This window comes from Sardina pilchardus, chromosome 12, assembly GCF_963854185.1.
Source record: "Sardina pilchardus chromosome 12, fSarPil1.1, whole genome shotgun sequence".
NCBI classification, from domain to species: domain Eukaryota; kingdom Metazoa; phylum Chordata; class Actinopteri; order Clupeiformes; family Clupeidae; genus Sardina; species Sardina pilchardus.
Genome location: NC_085005.1, coordinates 7,502,340 through 7,524,273, shown reverse-complemented (window position 1 = coordinate 7,524,273; position 21,934 = coordinate 7,502,340). Strand labels below are relative to the sequence as shown.

The following is a 21,934-nucleotide window of genomic DNA, read 5'->3' as shown; positions in this document are numbered from 1 at the left end:
ACACCCGCCATGTTTGAAATCAATTGGAGGAACAGTTTGAGAGATATGGAAATAACAGACAGGCAAGCAGACAAACAAACAGACTTTGTAGATAGAAGATGTATTGATGTACCAAAGTGACTGAAAACAGCCTGTAAGAAGATGTATTTTCTAATTGAATTATTGATCTGGACTTTGTCATTTCTTCATTTGCACTAAGTCAGCAGCAGTAGCAGCACCAGCAGCAGCCTTCATACAAGAGGTCAACGTCCGTAGAATTACTGTCCGGTCACTGTCCAAGCACGTCCCTGTCCAGCAGCATTCTCTCAGCCCCCCTTTGCATTTCTTAATTTGCACAAAGTCACCTGCAGCAGCAGTCCTCATGCAAGAGGTCAACGTCCGCAGAGTCACTGGCTACAAAAACTCCCTGCCGGCCCTGTCCAGGCACTTGTGCTCGGCCCCTTCTCTCAGCATGCGGATTCAGAGGACAGGACTAGTTGCAGCCCTGGCCCTGCTGGCCTCAGTGGCCCAGGCAGCGGTGGTCACTGAGAATGGCTACCCCATCATGTGGGACAAGGCGCCGGCGGAGCTCAAAGACATGCCAACGGCGGAGGACGGTGCGGTCACCATCAACCCCTGGGAGTATTTGCAGCGCATGGGGATGTACCGACTCATGATTAACCACACCAACCAGTACATGGGCTGCATGGGGCCTGGCCCCAACAACAGCCCACTCTGGGGGCTGCCCCTGCAACTGGGCTGGAAGCTGAAATCAGGTACTGGTGCAAAAACTAGCACTTAGTCTTTCAGACAACGTCAGAGACGTCCAGTAATTCAGGCACGTGAAGAGGTCAGCCACATACGTCATGCTCTTAACATTATAGCAATGTATATTTGTGTTTTATATGAGCATATCTAAACCATGTTGATTCTGTCTCCTGAAATACATTTGCAATACATTTACAACACATTAATATGCGTATTAAAGTATGCAAACCGTTATGCTAAAAATATGCCCTGTTAGCACAGTAATGTAATATTAGATTAGATTAGATTCAGCTTTATTATAATTGTGTAGCCTAGAAATCTAGACGCCCCTAGCGACAGCAAATGTAATTTGGCTGGCGGGGCAGTCTAGCAACGCTCCGTAGAGCAAGGAGCTGAGAAATGGAAAATAAAAAGCGGGCCAATCACAGCGTGTATAGAGTCAGTGGGTGGGCTTAACATAATGGTGACTGACATGCGACCAGAAGTTGCGACGGTAACGCATCTTGTTATTTGAAAACAAGAAGATGATTCGTTTAGCGTTATCCTATTGCGTGGAGAGGGAAGGTTACGCATCCTGCTAGTTGAAAACAAGAAGATGATTCGTTTAGCGTTATCCTATTGCGGGGAGGGAATTTGAAAGACAACTGTTTATCCCACCCCTCCGATTGAGCCCTGTCTACGGTGAGTGTCCAGACCCTACATCTTGATGTGGGTCTGGCTCGTCAGGCTAATAATTGTGCAGAGTACAGTACAAAGACAATGAAATGCAGTATATAGTATATCTGCTTCAGACGGTGCACAGCCAGGTTTGAAGTTATTATGAGTGGTGATTCAGTTTCCTCAGATTCAGCATACTCGGGAGATAAGGGTCCTAATCATTCGACTCAGAGACACTACGTTACTGTGGTACATGGAGGTGGCTGTTGCCTTGACTAAGATGCATCGTCTGTTCACTTTTCTACTGTCTTGTACCACTCAAAATGAGGAAGCATGTAGACATTTAAACACCATTTGTGAATACTGTGTGTTTTGAGCCCCCCTGCTTTCAAAATTGACACTCATGACTGCAGAGACAACAGTAGTCACACCTCTATCTTCAAATATGTGGATGACACAGTGGTTTTGGGCCTTATCAACAACAACAGGCCTGAATAGGCCAACCTGAATCAGCCAAAAGAGGTTGCAGTCTATAGGGTGCGAGTCTAACCACTTCATACTGAATGTCAGCAAAAGGAGTTGGTGGATTATAGGAGGCAACAGTTACACTCCACTAAAGATCAGTGGACAGTCTGTGGAGAGGACTGCCCGATTTAAATACCTTGGTGTACACATTACTGAGCACCTCACGTGGACTGTTGCCATGATACAACACACTGCAGGCAAATACTCTACTTCCTTGGTCAGTTCAGGCAGAAATGTAAGGTGTCCACATTTATTTTGAAGGCCTTCTACTCTTCAGCTGTGGAGAGTGTTCTGACAGGTAGCATCATCACCTGGTATGGATATGGCCCAGGGGCGCTAACTAAGTTATCAACTTTGTTCGTTGCTATGCAGTTTCCTATTGCCAACCATCTTAGTTGCTAACAGGTTAGCAACTATGGATTTGGGGAATGCAGCACAGGTCAGGATTGCAGTTCCCTGCAGAGAGTGGTACACCTGCTGCTGAACACACCATCAGAGCGCCTCCCCCTGCCCTGCAAGACATCTACACCTCTGTCTGAAACAGGGCCCAAAACATTTAAAAAAAAAATTCATACCAGAAATATCGAAGTGGCAGCGGTACTGTAAGCAAGCATTACGGACGCTCAGACCAAAACAAGTTCTGTCTCGTTCCTAAGTAACACAAATGATTTGCCTAAGTGATGCTCTTTGAAAGTTGAACCATGCCCAACAGTGGACTATACAGATGCTGAGGTCAGGTAGATGCCTCTGTAGCCACATTAGTGTAGCCCACTATTGATCTTTTGCATCCATCTTTCTTTATCTTTTAATTTTGAGCTTGAGCTTTATGCTAAAGAAAGTACTCTTGATAGGTTGACCCAAGATATGAAATTTAAATGATTGGAAGATGAGTATGAATTCTCTGAACACTTATGATTGCTTGTTTTTTTACCAGGTCGCTTGGTGGACCCAACTGGAGCTACTACATGTGGTCAAGAGAGTGGTGATCCAATGTGTATCTCTCCCAAGAGCTGGTGGGCATGTATGTTATTTAAAGTTTCACCATAAATAGAAAATGTATAGCATCCATAATCCATATACACTAATCCAGCGCGAACTTCATGGGCGCTGCCATCTTGAATATCGCCATTACTGCGTGCCTGCGAGTGTGACGAGTGACACTTGTCTGTGCTTTTCAATGAAATCATCCTGTCAGAGAATGTCTAACGAGAGGACTGCTAATGAATGAAAATGTCAGGTGAAAGGGAACATTGGATCAATGATGTCAGACTGTACCAAAACTTACCAATGAAGGTAATTTATTAACACCATGAGGTATTAAGACGTGTATTAATGACAGCTAACTTCTGCAACAGCCGCCTATGGAACCAACGAGCTAATTTCTTAGCAGCCAGGCACGCAGTAATGGCGGTTTTGTGTTACTTCCGTGTTTCGCTGGATTAGTGTATACATTAGTTCATCATTCCAGGGCTGAGAAGCAAGAGGGCATAAGTGACATTTCACCAACTTTACAGGAGAGCCAAAACAAATCCAACTGCTTCTACTGTATATGTTCACAGTTAAAGACCTTTGGTTTTTGTTCAATAACTTTATATTTATAAATATTTTACTTCTTTAATTTTGTCAGTTAGAAAGAGCTCATCAAAAGCTTTCAGGTGATATATATAACTCATTTTGACCAAAATGTCACTTACACCCCTTTTGCTTCTCAGCCCTTGCATTGATCTCTTTAATCATGAATCATTACTTTATATTTTCACAATGGCCTTTGCACTCAGGGGGTCAGGATTTGACTGATTAGCTTCGCCGATTAGCAAGGCACTTCCTCGTCGCCATTTTCCAGAAATACATCATGTCCGGTGCCGTTTTCCCATAGTTTTCCTCATGCTGATTGGTGGCTGTTCCACTCTCAGCTCATGCACAAGCTTAGTGTGGGCACGAGCTCTCCTTCTGTACCTTACGTCAATCAGTAACCTGGCACTTAATTGGCTAAGTAAAACGGCACCGGAAACAAGCCCCTTGAAACGCCATGTTGAAGCCTGAAAAAAATAGTTCAATTTTGGCAATTTTCACTAGCCTAGCATTCCCATTGAAATGAATGGGGGCGGGACTTGTTCACTTTCTCCAGTTCTTATAATACCTCCATGTTTGCACTCCATTGCCACACAGGTGTGAACTACTACCTGTCTGTCATTCCATTCCTGGCTGCCGTGCAGGCAGGTTTGATTGGAGACGGAGTCATCAAGATTACAGTCCAGGGCCCCCCGGAGGCCGCCGAAGACTACTGCACCACCTTTACGGACTGCTCGGCTAAATATCCAGATCTGATGTCCAAATGGGAAACCTTTTTTACAGTAAGTGAGACACACTAACAGTACTTTTGCAATTAAAATCAGCGGTAATATTTTCAACTTTTTAAAGTCTGTGTTTTTACAGTTATTTTGAAATGACCCAAAATGGTAATACTGTAAATGTCTGTTTGAATACAGATGTGTATAGGATAAAGAATATCAACGACGAAACAACGAAACAGACAGACAATGATAAATATGTTATTTATGCTTACATATTTTTCTCTTTTTCTCCAGACAGTGAAAGCGGCAAGTGAATCAGAAGCCACAGACTCCGAGAAGATGAACCAGATCCTGGGCGCCATGTGGGCCGCACAGCAAGCCTCTCTGCAGCAGGCCACCACCAGCTGCGCTGAGCGGTAAAACCACCGTAGTGATGCTCTTCATGCAGGCCCTATGCTCAATCATAACCCACTACAATAAGAAGTCCAGCGTGGTGTTAAAACTGCTGGAGGTGGATTGAAAGGAGAAAGCATCTTTATGCATCTGTCTCTGTAACATCATCTCAATGGTGTTTTAAGCCCGTAATGTCGTCTTCCAGGCAGTGCTGCCACCATCGACTGAAAGGCACCTAATCCTAATCCTAACCCTAACCTTAACCCATGCCTAACCCTTGCGCTCTCCAGGCAGTGCTGCCTTGAAGACAACGTAGGGGGCTTAAAACATCAAGTTTTACATAACGTCACCCCTGAACATGACCTGGTTTGTATTTGTCTTACATGACCTTTAACCTTTAACTGACATATCAATGCTGAACCCACAGGCAGAAGTCCTATTCCAAACCAGAAATTTCCTTCGCTGTGAGCTGGGTGGGCTCGGCCGACTACGTCAGCGCCGCGTACTTCCTGTCCAACCTAGAGAAGTCGACACGGTTCATGGCCCCGCTGCCCGGTCGAGTGCTGACCGATGCCGACAAGCCCCCTAACGTCCCGGACCTGAGTGCCGAGGAGAACCACACTCTCTACATCTTCAGCTGGATGAACAGCATCAACAGACTACTGGGTGAGTGACATTAACTCTGGGAACATCAACACTATTGGAGGGGGGGGGGGGGGGTCGGGATTCATGGCTAGTGTGTGGAAAAACTGGTATTATTTAGGGGAGTACAAGGTGACCCATTCATACTATAGGCATGTAAGAACATAATTTACATTTATACCTTTAGGGGGTTGCATCACATGTGGCCATAGGCAGATGCTTAGCCCATGCATACAACTTACAAACGCAGTTAGATCTGTCCTGTACAAAGTTGAACATCGGAGGGGTTCGTACTAAAGTATCAGAGTCTCAACAGAACATACAGACTACTGAGACAATGTCATAATTTACAATAGATAACGACATTATATAGTGCTATGTTGAAAGAAACTAATGACTAACAGAAGCCTGTTAGCATCAAAGGAACAGGCAATGTGCTGTTTATACAGGTATCTTTATAGTACTGGTAGTACATTCTGGAATATTTTGCTTAAAGGTGCAGTCAGCAATGGCACAGGATGTCACATTTGTTTGTTTATGTGTATAATTGACTTTATCAGAAGATATTTTCTTCTAAGACAACTTACATTATATTTTAACCAAGAATCAAACAAAACACCAAGGAAGTTCATTCCTCCTCTCAGTATTCCCAGACAAACTGCACACAAGGTTTCACTTGTGTTTGGGCGACAGGCTGTCCCCACTTTGTTTGTTTCCAGTTTTCAGAGCCTGGGCTTCCTCCAGATACCTGGTTTCTTAATAGTGTATTCATGGAATAGACAGCTAGCGGGTCATGAGGAGTTTTGTTGCTGAATATGACAAAAATGTCATGGGCTTGGGTCACTGACTATACCTTTAATATCTTACAGTAAGTGATAGTCAATTCCTTGTGCTATTTCTTACAAGGCTCTAACCAAAGGGCCTGTTTGAACTGCTTTGTGCTTCTCCACCAGCAGTTTACCTTATCCACTTTTTTGTGTTGTTGTTATTCCTACGAACAACCAAAGAGTGCCATTGAAACCTTTCTCCTGTGCTCTGCCCGTAAAGGAAACACTCTGGTGAATATGTGGAATAAGGCCATGTGTTCCGACGCAGCACGGGAAAAAGGCAGGGCACTTCTGGATGATCTGGTCCTGAACCCGAAATTTGCAGTCTCTGGCCTTCTCTCCATCCTGACTGGAATGGCAACCAACTGCTGATGCTGCTGCCACAGCGTTCCAGCATCTCAAACAAGATCAATACCAGCTCTCCTATTCTGACAGGCCAAATGTGATGACCATCCAAGAATTTTCTTAATAAAACTACTTTTCAAAACTGGGGTTTTGTCATGTGATGTACAGTACATAATACAAAAGTCTGAGAAAATAACAATAGAAACTTTGTGATATAAACCAGAATGTATGTAACACTAAGACAACATTATCATATCACAATTTATTACATGTATTATATGCAGAAAAATATGATAAATTATTGCATAGACTTTGATCTGTTTGGTACATTCATGCTCCATCTCAAATTCTACAGTTAGTTAAAAGGTGTTTGGCTTTCCTTTGCCTGTGCTGCGTAGAACCGCCGTCTCTTGGACCTTTTTCCTAATGAACTCAAGTTCATCCTCGTCAATGTATTCGTATTCATGGGAGTCATCATCCAAGTCATCCACTTCTGGCTCTTGAGGGATATCCTTACTTTTCAAGGTGGCAACTAGAAATGTTGGAAGTCACTTTGGTTAAAAAGTGTCAGCCAAATGTAATGTAATGTCATGTAAAACCAAAATCACTCTACAATATCCTTCAACTGTACAGAAGAACTGTAGGGATCAAAAGGGATTGTTATTTGATGAGGTAAAGTAAAAAAAGAAAAACACAATTCCCACCTGTAATAGGCTGAAGGACTGGAGGTATGGATGACCTCCTGTCACTGCTTACTGCAATGGTATTCCTCTTCAGCCTTGGAAACGTGTCAGATGCCATAGACCCTGGTCTGGGGAAGTTGCAATGCGGACTCTGCATTGACAGACACAAAGGTTTATTTGCTGAAATGAAGGAACATCTGATATTTGATATTTGTCACTGTCATTATAACACTGTCTTTGAATATCTAATGATAAAGCCCCTTTTTTTATTGAATTAATGAATCATTGCATGGATCACGTGACACTAACTTTCAAGTTAAAAGTGCCTGATGGCTGCACCACAAATTCAAAAGCCTCAGTGTCATACACCTACATAACCAGTAGAGGACAGTATAATCCTAGTAAATCAAACAAAAAATCAGAGAGTCATTTTAAAGGAAGAGTTTCAATTTTACATTTTCCAGTGTAACTTTCAGAGGGGCCTTTAGTTTTAATTCTTTATAGCTCTCACTGATACTTTGACCACTCTTTACCTACACAACATTTCAGATGCACCATACTGTAGTGTACTCTTCCCAGTACATCCATTACTGTACTGGGAAGAGCCATGTCTTAGTCACTGACCTTTGGGGAGCTGACATGGACAGGCTTATTCGGTCTGGGTGGCTTCACTCTCATCGAGTTGGCCACGGCCGGCTTCTTCTTGGGTGGTCGTGGCGGGGGTTGCAGGTTGGCCACGGCATACCTGCGGAGGGTATAATAGCAGTCCTCTCCGATCTCCTCCACGACCGCGTGCCCAGTGGGCTGCTCGGCACCCGTGGCGGGGCCCTGCCACCTCTGCTGCAGCTGGACAGTCATTTTGGTGCGGTTCACCGGCACCTCCCAGCACTCCGACAGGTCCAGGGTGGACACCAGCAGGTAGGGGTCAGTGATCTCTTCCTCCACCTGCAGCCCCGACGCCGCGGCTAAAATGTCCTCCTTCACGGCGAGGTCCCGCACAGACACCTTGACGTTGAAGGGCAGGGGGAAACCGTGACAGATATCGCAGATGGTGTACTGTCGCTTGTCATGGATGACCTCCACAAAGCCACCGTCCAGGTACATCGGGATCTTCACGTCTTTGTGGTTCTTACCCTCGATCTTCGCGCAGGTCAGCATGTCGTCCATCTTGTCCTCGCCGTTCTCGGAGCCCTCGCCAGTGTTGTTGGCGGGTTTCTTCTTGACCAGGAACTGATCCCCGACCTGCACGGGGTACTGGCCCTGGGAGTAGTGTGACTCGAAAGCCCTGGTGGCCACCACGTGGAGCTGCTCGGTGCTGCTCTGCGCCATCTCCAGGTCGTACGCGGTGGGGAACTCCCGCGGGCGCCGCTTGAACCGACCCTTGTAGGACGTGGGCACCAGGAAGCGCCTCTGTTCGCCTCGACGGGTTTCCGACGCCAGAACTCGCTTGGCCTCGAAGGCGCGTTGGATCACGATCTTCTTGGAGCGGCAGATGAACGCCAGCTCCTCTGGAACGTGCCACGGCTTCTCGATGACTTCGGCCACCACGGGGAACGTGTCAGTAGGCTCCTTGAACACATCCTTTAGGGTCAAGGGTCGCACGAAAACTGCTGAGTCATGTTCCTCTGTTACATCCACAACCTCCACGTCCAAGTTTGGTGGGATGAGGACCACATCCTTTCGAACTGTGGGAGAAATATTGAAATTCCACATTTAAAGACTGTGATGTTTGTCACAGTGAGTGCAGGGTATCCTCTGAGCGACAGTGCGGAATGAAAAGGGTGGCAGAAATAGATATTCTCATTTATCAGCTAGTGTCTGACATGAATGCTCCTAGTTAATTTAAAGCTTTGAACACTGTTCTCTCATGTACCTTCCCAGTAAATGAGAAATTTGCTATCAATTCCAGCACAGTGCTTGTGGTCTAATGATGAAACATCAAAACATCATTTAAATTCACTCCCCCTACTTCTGAAGAAAAAAAAAAACATTCAAGAAGTTAATGGCCTCAAACCATTTCTGTTTTCATGTTCGCTGGTCACAAACATTAAAACGTATTTGTGCTGTCTGGTGTGGAACAGGGGTAAAAATACAGAATTCAATTACTGTACATGTCTATCACCATGTCTCACACAATTAAAAGACTTTCCTTTCTTCCCACCAGTAACTTTCAAAGCAAAAAACGAAAGCAAACACAAACGAAAGCACAGCCTCAGGGACTTACATTGCATTATAGCCTGTATTTCATGTACTGGAGTGAGAGTCAGTTCGCCTTTGTAGTCCTCCAGTGGGTCTGGTAAAATATCATCTTTCAGGTGCGTCGACTTCACTTTGGTCACAGTCCTTGTCCGCCCAGTGGACATCTTCCACTCAGCTAGTTCCTTCAGAGTGTAGAATTGACTGTCGTCACACTCGAAGAATTCACCTATCACCGAGAGTTTGAGCTCAAAACGGCGCTTGGGCTCGCTCTGCACGAGCTCGCAGTCCACACACTCGAGGCCCTGGACCGTCTTGAGGCCCGTGATTCGGAAAATCGTCCCCTTTTTGATTGTTCCATCTGGGTGGTCCAGGTCGCCGGCCGTGTAGAACACGGGCTGGCCCAGTCTGTCAGAGCTGATTCGGAGCGAGTCTGCGATCTCCTGAATGCCACAGTATGGCCGTGTGTCTGTCACTATCCTGAAAAGGCCTGGAACAGACAGAAGGCCAGTATTTCTGACAGTTAGACGGTTGTTTTTATGAGAAGATTTGAAGTATTTCCACTAAGTTTCATTTGGAGAACTGAATGAGCTTCCAGGTTGCAATCCTTGGCATTATATATCTCTTAACATTTATTAGGTGGAATGGAATCTGTTACGTAGAGTGTTGCAAAATTAATATCCATTTTAATGAATTCTGGAGGTTTTCTTGCCTTCAAAAGATTAACAGAGTGGGAGGAAAAGGCCATGTTACTACTTCCTTTTTCATTATCGTGAAAATTTCATCTTTGCAATTTATGGAGCATGACCCATTATTACAAATTAAAAGACCTTAACATACCTGGGTAGTCCAAGGGAAGGTCAACGTTAATGCCATTGGATCCCTTAGCAATGAACCTAGTGATCCTGATCTCAATGACCTTGATAAGATCACCATTTGAAAGGCAACATTCTCTTCCATACATCTCATACACAGATCCTGAGGGAGACCCATAAGGCAGAAACGTATGGTTTAGAGGGACATTTGTGCTGTTACATACACTTATTTTACACTCTTCTTTATATAATTGTGCAGATGAAAGTGAAAGTAATACAATTTAAATATGTCAAATGCATTTCATTTAAGGCCTACAGAGTCTTTGAGGAACAAGAATCTATTTAATCAAACTCAGAGCTCCTCTGCTGAAAATCGTCAAGGGACAGCAAAATGGTGCAGTAGGTACTGTATGACGCTACCATCGCCATGAGTTCTTTTGTGAAACTCAACACTCAATAAGATATTCATTTCAGCCATCAAAATAACAATGTTTTGCTGACTTTGCTAGATTGTCTGAAAGAGGAATTTTCAGAAAATGGCTTTGCAGAAAATGTCCAGGTTTTTCTTTGCCTGAGGTCCATTTCAGAACTGCGGTTTAATTACATTCATGAAGGCCCCCTGCATTCATTAAAACACTGCAATAACCAACTAAGATTACTGTAGTTCTAATAGGCATTAGGCAACATCCCTAAAGCTTGGAAAAACAGAAAGGTAATCATAAACCTCTCAAAACAATAGCACACCTCACATTCATTATTTACTTGGGTTTTTATCTCCACTGTCTCTAATTTATAGACCCTATTACATACTCCGGCATTCAAAAGCATTTGAAGGTGCAGACCTTAAAAAATGGCTGTCACAAGACCAGAACCCCCCTCATATTAGTTTTGATAAAGAAATGGCAGAATATAGCAGTATTGGTAATATTAAGGCAAAAATACTTTTTAAAATACAAAAAATATAAATTATGAGAAAACGAAACTCATCGGCGAAGCAATTTTTGAAAGAAAACAAAAGGAAAACAACAATAGTAGGCCTACACATGTCCCTGGGTGATGATCATACCTTGGACATAGATGCCTGACTGGATCTGGAGGATCCTCGGCAGACATCTGGGATCCACGGATCGGGTGAACTCATCCAGGGTCATCGACATCCTTATTTCACTGTCTGTTCACACGGCAGAAGCCTCTGCTTGAGCCAACTCTGAGGAAAAGCCCACGCCGCACATGAGTGTGAGTTGTGTTGTGTGTGTGTTACCACGGAGTACTGCCAGCCACTAGCTTGCCATGGTTAGGGGCCAGTGAGCTGACCATGGTAAGGTGAGCGTCTGTGTGTGTGTGTGTGTGTATGCCCGTGATGCCAGTCCCAGAGCGCCCCTTCTCCACACTATCTGCCTTTGCGCTGAGAAAGCCGAGCGGTCACTGGAACGCTCAGCGACGAGGCTCTGCGCGGCAGCCAGCTGTGTGTGTGGCGCTGCTACAGGAAGTCAACGACAACCGCAGCTCGCAGAGTAGGCTGTCTCAGTGGGAATCCAACAATGCACTTAAGTTGCTGCTGTCATCTGCATGCAATTGTTCACAACCGTGCTTTAGAAACATTAGCTGACCTGAGATGCTATTACCACGAGTCTTACCAAGACTGTTGTATTCATTTGACCAATGAATAAGATGGTAACCCTGGCGCTGCACATGGAAGAAATGGTACGGAATAAAATATGTTGAAAAATACACAGTCAAGTGATATAACACCAATTTACACTATAAATGACACACAAACTTGTTCAGTACATATTTAATTTTTTTTTATTCAAAGACTTTTTTTTTTTTTTTACTATTTTAGAGTTACAGCCAGTAAGCCAACTACTACAGATGGAAAGATGAGACATGATTTAAACTTCACATAATGAATTGTTTTCTTTACTTTTCAAATGTGCATTCAGTTCTGATGCCAACATAGCTGGCTGTGCATTACTTTCATTGGCTTTAGTCCTAATATGCCATGCCTAATACTGTACACTCAATTTCTTTGTGTTTCTTTCAAAAACTTCCTAATACAGTTGTGAAAACATCAGAAAAAATAGAACTCTTAGGTCTCTTCTTGACCTTATGGTAACCTATCTTGAGTGGGTAGAATTCACAATCATTTACATGACCTGACCACTGTAACATCACGGTGAAGGATAGAACATTAACTAAAAAAACATTCTATAACCAAAACCAAAGCAATAAAAAACAACTTTAAAAACAAAAAGCTACAATAAATGTGTACATTTTGAATTCAGAGTAAACAGGGAATGACAATGATTGTTTTTAGCCTTCAAAAAGGAATGCAAAGTAAACAACAATAAATACAAACAATGTGCTTATCCATATAGACATATGTACATAAGTCTTTGGCTTATGATTAATATCTGCTACAAAACAAAAATAAAACAAGGTCAGCCATCAGTGCACGATACGGACATTACCAAGCCAATGTTACACGTTAGCACTTGTACAGTATTTATCCATAAAAAGCGCATTTTTTCTTTCACATTTGTGATGGATTTATATCATAGATATAAATATAGATATAGATAGATATCATTATATATTGTTCATGGACAATAATGGCAATATAGAAGAAAACATTTTAGCATGCAATACACTGACTGGCATTAGAATTACCCTTTTACAATGGCTGCACAATTTATTTTTTCTTTAAAAACAAGAAAAAAATAAAAACAAAACAACAACAATTAAAACCTTAAAATGCAAAAAAGGAGACATGAAGCAAACAAGGCCTAGTGGCCAGCACTTGATTCTGTGGCACTGAACACGGTATAGTACAATTGAGACATTTACAAGCCACTCACATCATACGCCCAGTACACATAGAGAACGATTATGTCTTTAAAAAAAAAAAAAAAAATGACAAGAACTAACGGCCTCGTTAAAAAAAAACAAAACAAAAACAAAAAATACAAAACAAAAAGAGAGCCAAGAGGCGGCCCCAAGAATGGGTCTTCAGATGGGAACGCTGCACAGCAATACACTTGTCGCCATTGTCCTCCTTACGACGTCTCAATGTACTCCAAAGCAAGGTCATAACAGAAGCGATACTGTTCCTGTAGATGAAAAAGAAAAAGAGGAGGAGGGGGAAATTAGTGAAGCAGGCACTTGCAGAATGATCTTGTTGCACCAACACATCAAAGAGGTTTTCGTGCAACAAAAATTTCACAATTTTGCAATGTGATGGGAAGAGTCCGAATTTTGGCAAAATCAAAAAATGTTAAATAGGGATGGTTCAATGAAAAAAAAAAAAATCTTGCAAAAGCTTTTGTTTTTTTCACAGGCTCAGATGTGATCTTAACAGTGCAGGGGTGCTTTTCACAATGCATTGCTCTTGAAGCGGAAGTGGTAATCTCACGTTTGCCTCAAGTTTGATCTCAAGGCACCATCGCCGCTTCTCCAGCTTCAAAGCACATCAGCACAAGCACGCTTACAAACTCAGGCAATTGTTTTACCGTACGCTCTCTTTAAAAGAACATGAATAAATGGCCCACGGTCCCATGATCTGGTCAGCTTGTGCTTTATGAGTTATAGACTATATAGACAACTAACAACTTGGTTTTGCCTTTCTCTCCCTTAAAGAATGAAGTCCCATTCAGATCAACAAAGAAAACACATTCGGTTTAGATGAAGAACTATTTGATAGAAGAACAGATATGGTGTTGATCTTTCTCTTATAAAGTCCCATTCTCTCGTGTCACAACCAACTATATATATATATATATATATATATATATATATAAAACACTCCCAAAAATTCTTTTCAAACTAAATTTCAGTTCCAAAGTCTTCATAAACTGATCAGAAAATCATTTAATTTATTTGCAGATGTGTCTATCCAGATAACTTGACAGAATGTGAAATGTTCATTTTAACTGGCTCCAGGTATTGGGAGTTTACATAATTTAGACTAGACAAGTTTCTGGCTTAGGCATTCTTGCTTCGTCATTGTCACCCCTCCCCCCTCCTCCTCCCTCCTCCCTCATCTCTCCTAGTGGAGTGCAGTACTGGGGGTGAAGCGTTACTCACTGGGCTGTCCACCATGTTGGGCTTGCTGTTCCTCAGCGTCTTGACGGCGTGGAACACATCCACCACATTCTGCCTCTTGATCATCTCACACACGATGCTGATGGCACAGAACATTCCACTGCGTCCTCCTCCATTCCTGCACAGACAGATGCCAGTTAGACAAAGATTCTGAGGGTGTAATAATAATAATAATAATAATAATAATAGTAATCATCATCTTTATTTGTGTAGCACCTTTCAAACACAGAATGCAGCTCAACGTGCTTTACATTTGGAACATGCAACACAATAATAAAAAGAATCAGTCAATATATCAGAAATGTAGACAAGAACATAGAAAAGATAGAATATAGAAAAGAATACAAGTATGTATGAAGGGTTTCTGTGAGTGCAGATACTGATTTGTTGAGGGTGGGACAAGACTGTCCTTGTGAAGAGTATTAGCTTTCATGGAAAACCAAAGCATACTTGGTACCTCCTTGTTTTGAAATAATAAGATAGATAGTGTCAGAGAATGAGGATGATGAGAGTATCAGAGTAAAATGTTCCAAAGAAAACCTTCTCAAAAGCCAATTTGTTGCCAATAATAGTGTTATTGAACTTGGAAACTGCTACAACCTTATGGAACATTTTAAAGATTAGCCAGTTGTATATCTCAACTTGTAAGATCAACTTCATGTGTGAGTTTATGCGCATGTTGTGATGGTGCTACAGAAATGGCTAAAATTGATTATACCGTGTGTCTGTGTGTGTGTGTATGTGTGCGTGTCTGTCTGTGTCTGTGTCTGTGTCTTTGCTGGATGTGTGTGAGAGAATGTGTGTGTTTGTATATGCATGAGCATGTGTTTGTGTAGTGCTACTGTACACCTATACAGGCAATGGATTACCATCAGCCTGTGTTAAATGTGTGTGTGTGTGTCAGAGAGAGTGACAGCGTGTGTGTGAGTGTGAGTGTTGTGGTTAGGATGTGGACGGAAAGTTTATCTGAGGGTGTATGATGACCGACAACTCACTCTCACCAATCTCTTCCAGATCTTATGTGAACCTGTGAGTGTGTCCTTTACATTATGTGTGTGTGTGTGCACACACGTGTCTGTGTGTGTGTCTCTCTGTGTGTGTGTGTCTGTGTGTCTGTGTGTGTGTGTGTGTGTGTGTGTGTGTGTGTGCGCGCGTGTCTGTCTGTGTGTGTGTGTGTGTGTGTGTGTGTGTGTGTGTGTGTGTGTGTGCGTATCTGTGTGTGTGTGTGTGTGTGTGTGTGTGTGTGTGTGTGTGTGTGTGTGTGCGTGTGTGTGTGTGTGTGTACACACTCACAGGCAATGCACCACGGTGCGGCCCTCTCCCTCCTCACACTCGTCCTGCCACTTGTCCACCTGGAGGATGAGCTTGAGGAAGGAGCGCTTGGACGCCGGAACCTCCCTGTGTGCTGCCCAGCCCAGATACTGGAACTGCCTCACCATCAGGTAGCCCTCCTGAGGCTGCAACAAACACACACGATATTCACACATCACACACAAAATTGCCTTACCTACCTGTAACCTTTCCAAACGTAGGCTACAGATCCCCTCCAATTGTTGAGGGACAGGGTCATAAAACCAATAAAACGGCATAATGCAGGACGGTCCACAACAGGACAATAGGATGCTAAATATGTAAACAACTACTTACTACTAAATATGCAAACAACTACAGTACTTAAAACTGATCTATGTACAACAGGAAGAATTGCAATTGTGGCATGCAGTGCAATACTCACTCTGGTCAGGTTACATATTCTGAAAAGACGACTGATGACATCACAGTCCATGGAACAGGACATACATTCAACTTGAACAGGGCCGTACCGAAGCATACCTTCCTCAGGCCAATACTGTGGGCAACCCTGGAGGAGAGCACAGCAGAATTAACGTTATTGCCCAACTATTAGCCACGGTTTATACAGTACATTGATTTTGCTTCATTTCTTCAGCTACGAGGTTGATACACAGGGGTAGTTAATATGGTATGAATATGATTTTGTTTCTTTTAACTTACATAAAACACTGTCCTGTGGCTTACACACAACATGGCGGAATATAGCCGGAAGAGCAGGCTATTACTGTCTATTAGCCGGTCTGACAGTCAGAGTTATTGTAAATGATACTATTTTGCTGAGAGCACCAGGAAATTGCGAGGCCTATTTACTGAGAGGTGTTAAAACTCCCCCACTTCTTTGGAGAAAAAGAGCATCGGTGCAGTGTTTTCTCTTTCAGCATGACTGGTGCAATTTCAACTTGTACGGACACCCCCGAAGCATGAGGTTTGGAACACCTCTAAAAGACATCTTCAAGAAACTAGTCTTGAATCACTCTAATATCTTAAGTCTTGAGGATAGTCCTCCACCTCACGCCAGTATGTTGTAGTAAGAGTCAGAGTGAGTGTGTGTGTGTGTGTGTGTGTGTGTGTGTGTGAGTGTGTCATCATGACTAACCTGTGCCAGGTCAATCTCATTCAGCATGACTATCGACGTGCATCCGTAGTCGTAGACGAGCCTCCAGAAGTCCTTCACCGTGTTGGGCAATGGGTGCTGAGTCACGATGAAGGCAGCCGGCTGTCTGTAGCTCTACAGGGTGAAGAGCATTGAGAAGAATGAAAAGGGACACATTTTATGGGGACATTTTACAACTAAATAAATAAAAAAAAGACTCGAATACATGGTATGCTTTCTCTGTGTTGTTGATATCTGGTAGTGGTCAATGTGTGAATATATGACCATGCAAGGACCATGGGGAACAAACAAACAAAAACAATTGTCAGGTGTGGAGAGACAACAAGTGTGTTTCTTCGAAGACAAACCAAAACAAACAAACAAAACAAAACAGTAAAAAAAAAAAAACAGGGGCATCCACTATGTCGTGCATGCGGTAGCAATCTTGGGTAGGTAAATTAAATGAAGCCTGCTTGACATACCACTTAAGCCATGAAACAAATCCAGTTCAAGAGAAGCATTACTCATTGTGACGTGGACGTTCAGAAATTACCTGGTATTCTTCTGACAGCTTGATTAGAAAAAGTCCAAAGGTTTGTGAAGTGTACGAGGAAGTGGTTTACCATTACCCTCCAAATCAAGAAAAGCTCAACGGCCTACTGTAGCATAAACTCTGTGCATTGGAGATACCATCTCCTGGGGTCAGCTGCCATTTTGTATTTGTATCAGTCAAAGGTTTCATAATAATTATGCTTTAAGAGACACTATTTGGTGGTCGCAGAGTAGTGACTGTTTGTGAGCCTACCATTTGCATTAGAACATGATGTTGCTTCAAAAGTGAGTTCACTCGCAAAGCTTGTGTTTGTTGTGAGGCAAATGTAGTGGGATTAATGATTATATGAGAGAGAGAGAGAGAGAGAGAGAGAGAGGGGAGGAGAGCACACGACCAGAGAGAGAGAGTTTGAAAGGTACCAGTGAGAGGTTGTTTAATAAAGAGAAAAAGAGAGAATGAGAGAGAAAAGCAGAGCAATGGAGGAATCAATAGGTTGGTTTAAATGAGGACACAGACAGTGTCATACCTAGAAGATGGATATGCTCTTTTTTGCACAGAGTAGAAGAATGGTTTTGTATGACTAATATCTTTAGAAATCATGGTCAAATAAAAATGATTAAATAAATTATAGTTTAATAAAACTACCAAAGTATTTATTATTTTGCTTTCATAAACCCTTTATTTCTGTCAAAAAAAAAAAGATAAAATGAAGAAAATATAGGACAAAAACACTTACCTCGCCCTTCTATTTTTGAGAGAACAAAAAGATTCTTTGGACTTTCACAATTTTGATATCCCCAATGATTGAGAGTTTAATTTGGGACCACATGAATAGCCATCATGAAGAATCGTGAAGGAGAAAAGTGATTGTACCCACTTTTCAAAAACAATCATCTTTGTTGACTGACTCACAGTCCCTCTACAGTAGGTGTGCTTTGATGAGTAACCATTAGAGCATCAACTTCCTAATACAGGAAACTAAATTGGTAACACTTTATTTGTATAGCTCACTCTGGTGCCAAGCTGCCAGTCTGTATACAGTCTGCTACCTGCTGTGCACAGAAAAATAACACCTCATGATTGAGGGTTCATGTAAGGATATATATTGTACGTAGTATAGCTTACACAATTTCAAAGCTCTAATGTGTTAGGTAGGCTAATTAATAGGACATTTGTCAGTTCTGTCATATCCTCTTCACTGGCTAATTCATCCTTTTCAATATCTTCCTCACTGGCTATGATTTACTCATTTACTGACTAATGATTTACTGACTCTCAGTTTCAAAAGTGTCAAAAACAGGATAAAGTGTTACCAAGATAATTATTGATTGATTTGAGAGTTAGTAAGCAAAATGTGAATGCTACAACTCATTGATTCAGCCCCGTCGTGTCAGTCAAGTCAAGAAGCACAATCAGGACAAGAGAGATACGCCTGGATTTGTCTCTAGCTTGCTGTTTCTAAGAGTATACAGACAGAGAACACAGAGTGCTGTGGTCAGTGTGTGTGGTGAGTGTGTTTAGAGGGGGTGGGGGTGGGGGGGTGCGGGGCCGAGGGTGGGGGGGTAAGGGTCTGGGTTCGGTGGGCAGGAGTGTGTCGGAACACTTACATCCATGAGGGCGGCATTGATGTAGTTGCTGCTCTCGCCGTCAATGGTGATGAGGAAAGGCAGGCAACGGTCAGGCGGCAACATGTCCATGAAGCGGTTCTTCTCGTGGTTGCGTGGCAACAAGGCGATGCTGCAGTCTTCGGGCTGTGGCTGGGGCGTCACGGAGTTCAGGGTCTGCGTGGAGGGATTGTCACAAAATTCCCATTAAAACCCCTTTTAGAATCGGTCAGCGTTCTAGATCAATCGATTGTGCCGTAGGGTCTGCGGTTGCGTTGTGCTGATCGGCTCGGTTACCTGGAATTCATCTTTGAGGTGTGAGGAGTTGCTCTGAGAGTCTATCCTGATCATGTCGTAGTAGGCAGCTTTGTACTCGCAGGCCGGGATGGCCGTGTCCCCACAGAGACAGGCCTCCAAGATGGCGTCATGGATGAAGATGTACTGCTCCTGTGGATCACCATTGAAGATCACACAGTCAGTAGGAAGGCTACATATCTGGTATTTTAGACACAGGCCAGAAAGACGCTTAAAACGGCATAGGCCGAAATGCGTCTGTCTCGTGACATCTGGTATCTGGTATTTTAGACACAGGCCAGAAAGACGCTAAAAACAGCATAGGCCAAAGTCTGTCTCGTGACATTAATTAAATGAATAATAGCTTGAGAGTGCGTTTACTTTCTTGCTTTATCTGGTATTTTAGACAACAATGGAATACAGTTTAGTTCTGAATTTCACCCATTTTCAATTCCATTCAACATGTGAAATGCCAGGATGACGCTTGTGTGGACAACCCCCTCCTACTCTAGATGTCTCAACACACTGGTCTATTAACAAACCCTCCTCGTTTAATCAGAACTGCACTTTATTGTATTGTACTGAGACACTGGGTACTTCCATGGAAGACTCAATGGCTTTTCGACTGCCTACAGGGAATTCAACTTCACCGGAAGGCTTGAAAAAGATTAACCAAAGTGTGTGTGGTGCTTTGCTGTGGTGGGAGTCGGAAGTATCCAACCAATGGTAGACGGTGGATGGCAGACCACTAATAAGTCACCTCTGTCTGGACCATGTTGATGCGACGAGAGCGCAGGGCCTTGACACAGTTGTAGATGTCCACCACCCCCTCCCTCTCGGCCATGTCCAGCATGATGTCGATCACTATGTAACAGCCCGTCCTTCCAGCTCCAGCACTGCAGGAGAAACGGAGGGACAAACATTAGAAAGACGTCGGGGAGGCAGGAGTGGCAAGAGGGGAAGGCTGATAGATTGACACCGTGATAATAGGTGGATTCGACTGGACGCGGCCTTCTGAGCCACCCGTCTTAAGACGGCTGCATAACGTGGTTAGTTCTGAGATTCTGATACGTTTTCAACCTGGAGTTTTGCATACAGTACGTCATGGTTGAAAACGTATCCGAATCTCAGAAATAACCACGTTATGTGTAGGGGGCTACACCGAGTCGAGTCCCACTATTAACAACTGCAAAAGGGGGGGGGAGAGAACAGGGCGGAGCGGCAGAGAGAGAGAGAGAGAGGAAGCCATCACAATAGAAAGGTGGTTGACATATAGACAGTGCAATGACAGACAGAGCGATAGCTACAAACGCTAAAGGTTGACACTGCAGGGAGTCTGCACAGGCACACTGAGAACCACATCCTGTGGTAGAGATGTGATATTTCACAAGGTCGCTGTGGCTGACTTTTTGAAGAATACGCAACATAAGAAGGGTAAACTTACACATGCCCGTAACGAACGGATCATTTGACGAAGATTATGTCTATTTTTAAATTCTTACACAGAAACCCTGTCTGTCAGCTACTTAAAAACACATCTTTGATGCTGCACTTTTGTGTGTGTGTGTGCCAAGATTCCTCATCTGAACACATTGAAACATTAACCATGTGTATAGATATTCTTCACACATGTTACTGTCACTCATAGATGTATAATCAGATTCAGATTCAACCTTTATTTATTTTCGGAGAGCGTCATTGAGGGTAACCATAATTTTCAATGAAGCCGAGATAAAACATTTAGCACACTTAAGACACTGATACAAAAACAAAAGATGCTGAACGAAGCGGCGTAGTCGCCAGCGTACCCGTGACAACAAGAACAAACAAATTCCAACGACGTACACAGCAATGTGTTCATTTCTGCAGTAAAACCTATTTGCTCTGGGGATGGTGGTACGCGTGTGCTTGTCGCGGACGTGGAGTGAAAGTTACCTGCAGTGGACCACAATGGGCCCGGCGCCGGGCGGGTTGGACATCTTGACCCGGCGGATGAAGGACAGCAGGCCGGTGGCGTGGTACGGCACTCCGTGGTCGGGCCAGCCGGTGAAGTGGAACTGCTTCACCTCCCGCACCTCGTTGAAGCCTCTCTGTGTAGCGCCCGTCAGGAAAACAGATACCATAATCAAGAACAGGAAATAAGGACTCTTCAGTGGGATCACAGTATAACTTCAGAAACCGACGCAGTGCAACTGTAATAAAGTGCAACTGAATGATAGAATGTGGAATTCTATATATCTGTGCATTTATTTTGCAAAAAATAAATGAAACTTATAACCACTAGTGTTCATATATACACTACTGGTGAACATCTTCTCTTTTATAGCTTTTTAAAAATGTACTATTGTTATATTATAGAGCAAAACAGAAAACTATGAATTAACAGACATGGGATAAGGGTGATGTAGTCAACACAAAAATAGTAAACAAAGCTGTTTGTTGACATTTTTTATACTAGGCTCTTGAAAGCAGCCAACTTTTGATGATGATGACAGCATTTCACACTCTTGACATCCCCTCAACCACCTTAACACTAGACACATTGGGTATGGTTCCTGAAGGAGTCCAAACATCCCAAACATTTTTGCTTGTTCTAGAACACCTACAAGAGTAGGTGTTTCAAAACGTTTGACCAGTAGTGTATGTCTGTAGAATATTCCAGAACCATGCAGAGGGAATGCTGCACTTACCCTCTCCAAGGTGAACGTCCTGACGACATACTCTGCCAGTGGCTCCACTTCGACAAACGTCACTTTGAAATCACCATACACCTCCGCGTCATCTGGCCAGTACTTATAACATTTTACCTACA

At 43.2% G+C, this 21,934-nt stretch overlaps 3 protein-coding genes across 6 annotated transcripts in view; 1 reads left to right on the top strand and 2 right to left on the bottom strand.

Moving 5' to 3' along the window:
• Positions 1-346: 346 nt before the first annotated feature.
• Positions 347-6,572, top strand: leg1.1 (liver-enriched gene 1, tandem duplicate 1). Its single transcript, XM_062550362.1, has 6 exons — positions 347-755; positions 2,864-2,950; positions 4,099-4,283; positions 4,518-4,639; positions 5,044-5,282; positions 6,306-6,572. Exons 1-6 carry the CDS (start codon positions 362-364, stop codon positions 6,455-6,457), a joined length of 1,179 nt encoding a protein of 392 aa, XP_062406346.1. The 5' UTR covers positions 347-361; the 3' UTR covers positions 6,458-6,572.
• Positions 6,573-6,683: 111 nt separating this feature from the next.
• Positions 6,684-11,571, bottom strand: themis (thymocyte selection associated). Its single transcript, XM_062550361.1, has 6 exons — positions 11,191-11,571; positions 10,150-10,287; positions 9,338-9,799; positions 7,738-8,798; positions 7,135-7,264; positions 6,684-6,962 (listed from the first exon to the last, which is right to left on the bottom strand). Exons 1-6 carry the CDS (start codon positions 11,279-11,281, stop codon positions 6,790-6,792), a joined length of 2,055 nt encoding a protein of 684 aa, XP_062406345.1. The 5' UTR covers positions 11,282-11,571; the 3' UTR covers positions 6,684-6,789.
• Positions 11,572-11,914: 343 nt separating this feature from the next.
• ptprk (protein tyrosine phosphatase receptor type K) overlaps positions 11,915-21,934 on the bottom strand; it is a 131,920-nt gene continuing 121,900 nt past the window's right edge. For all 4 annotated transcript variants that reach the window (XM_062550102.1, XM_062550103.1, XM_062550104.1 and 1 more), the window contains 10 exons: positions 21,813-21,929; positions 21,058-21,212; positions 19,883-20,018; positions 19,126-19,275; positions 18,832-19,005; positions 16,675-16,806; positions 15,961-16,086; positions 15,519-15,682; positions 14,208-14,343; positions 11,915-13,234 (listed from right to left, as the gene is read on the bottom strand). In XM_062550102.1, coding sequence (XP_062406086.1) covers positions 13,181-13,234; positions 14,208-14,343; positions 15,519-15,682; positions 15,961-16,086; positions 16,675-16,806; positions 18,832-19,005; positions 19,126-19,275; positions 19,883-20,018; positions 21,058-21,212; positions 21,813-21,929 — 1,344 coding nt within the window. In that variant the 3' untranslated portion in view covers positions 11,915-13,180. The remainder of the gene's footprint in view (positions 13,235-14,207; positions 14,344-15,518; positions 15,683-15,960; positions 16,087-16,674; positions 16,807-18,831; positions 19,006-19,125; positions 19,276-19,882; positions 20,019-21,057; positions 21,213-21,812; positions 21,930-21,934) is intronic.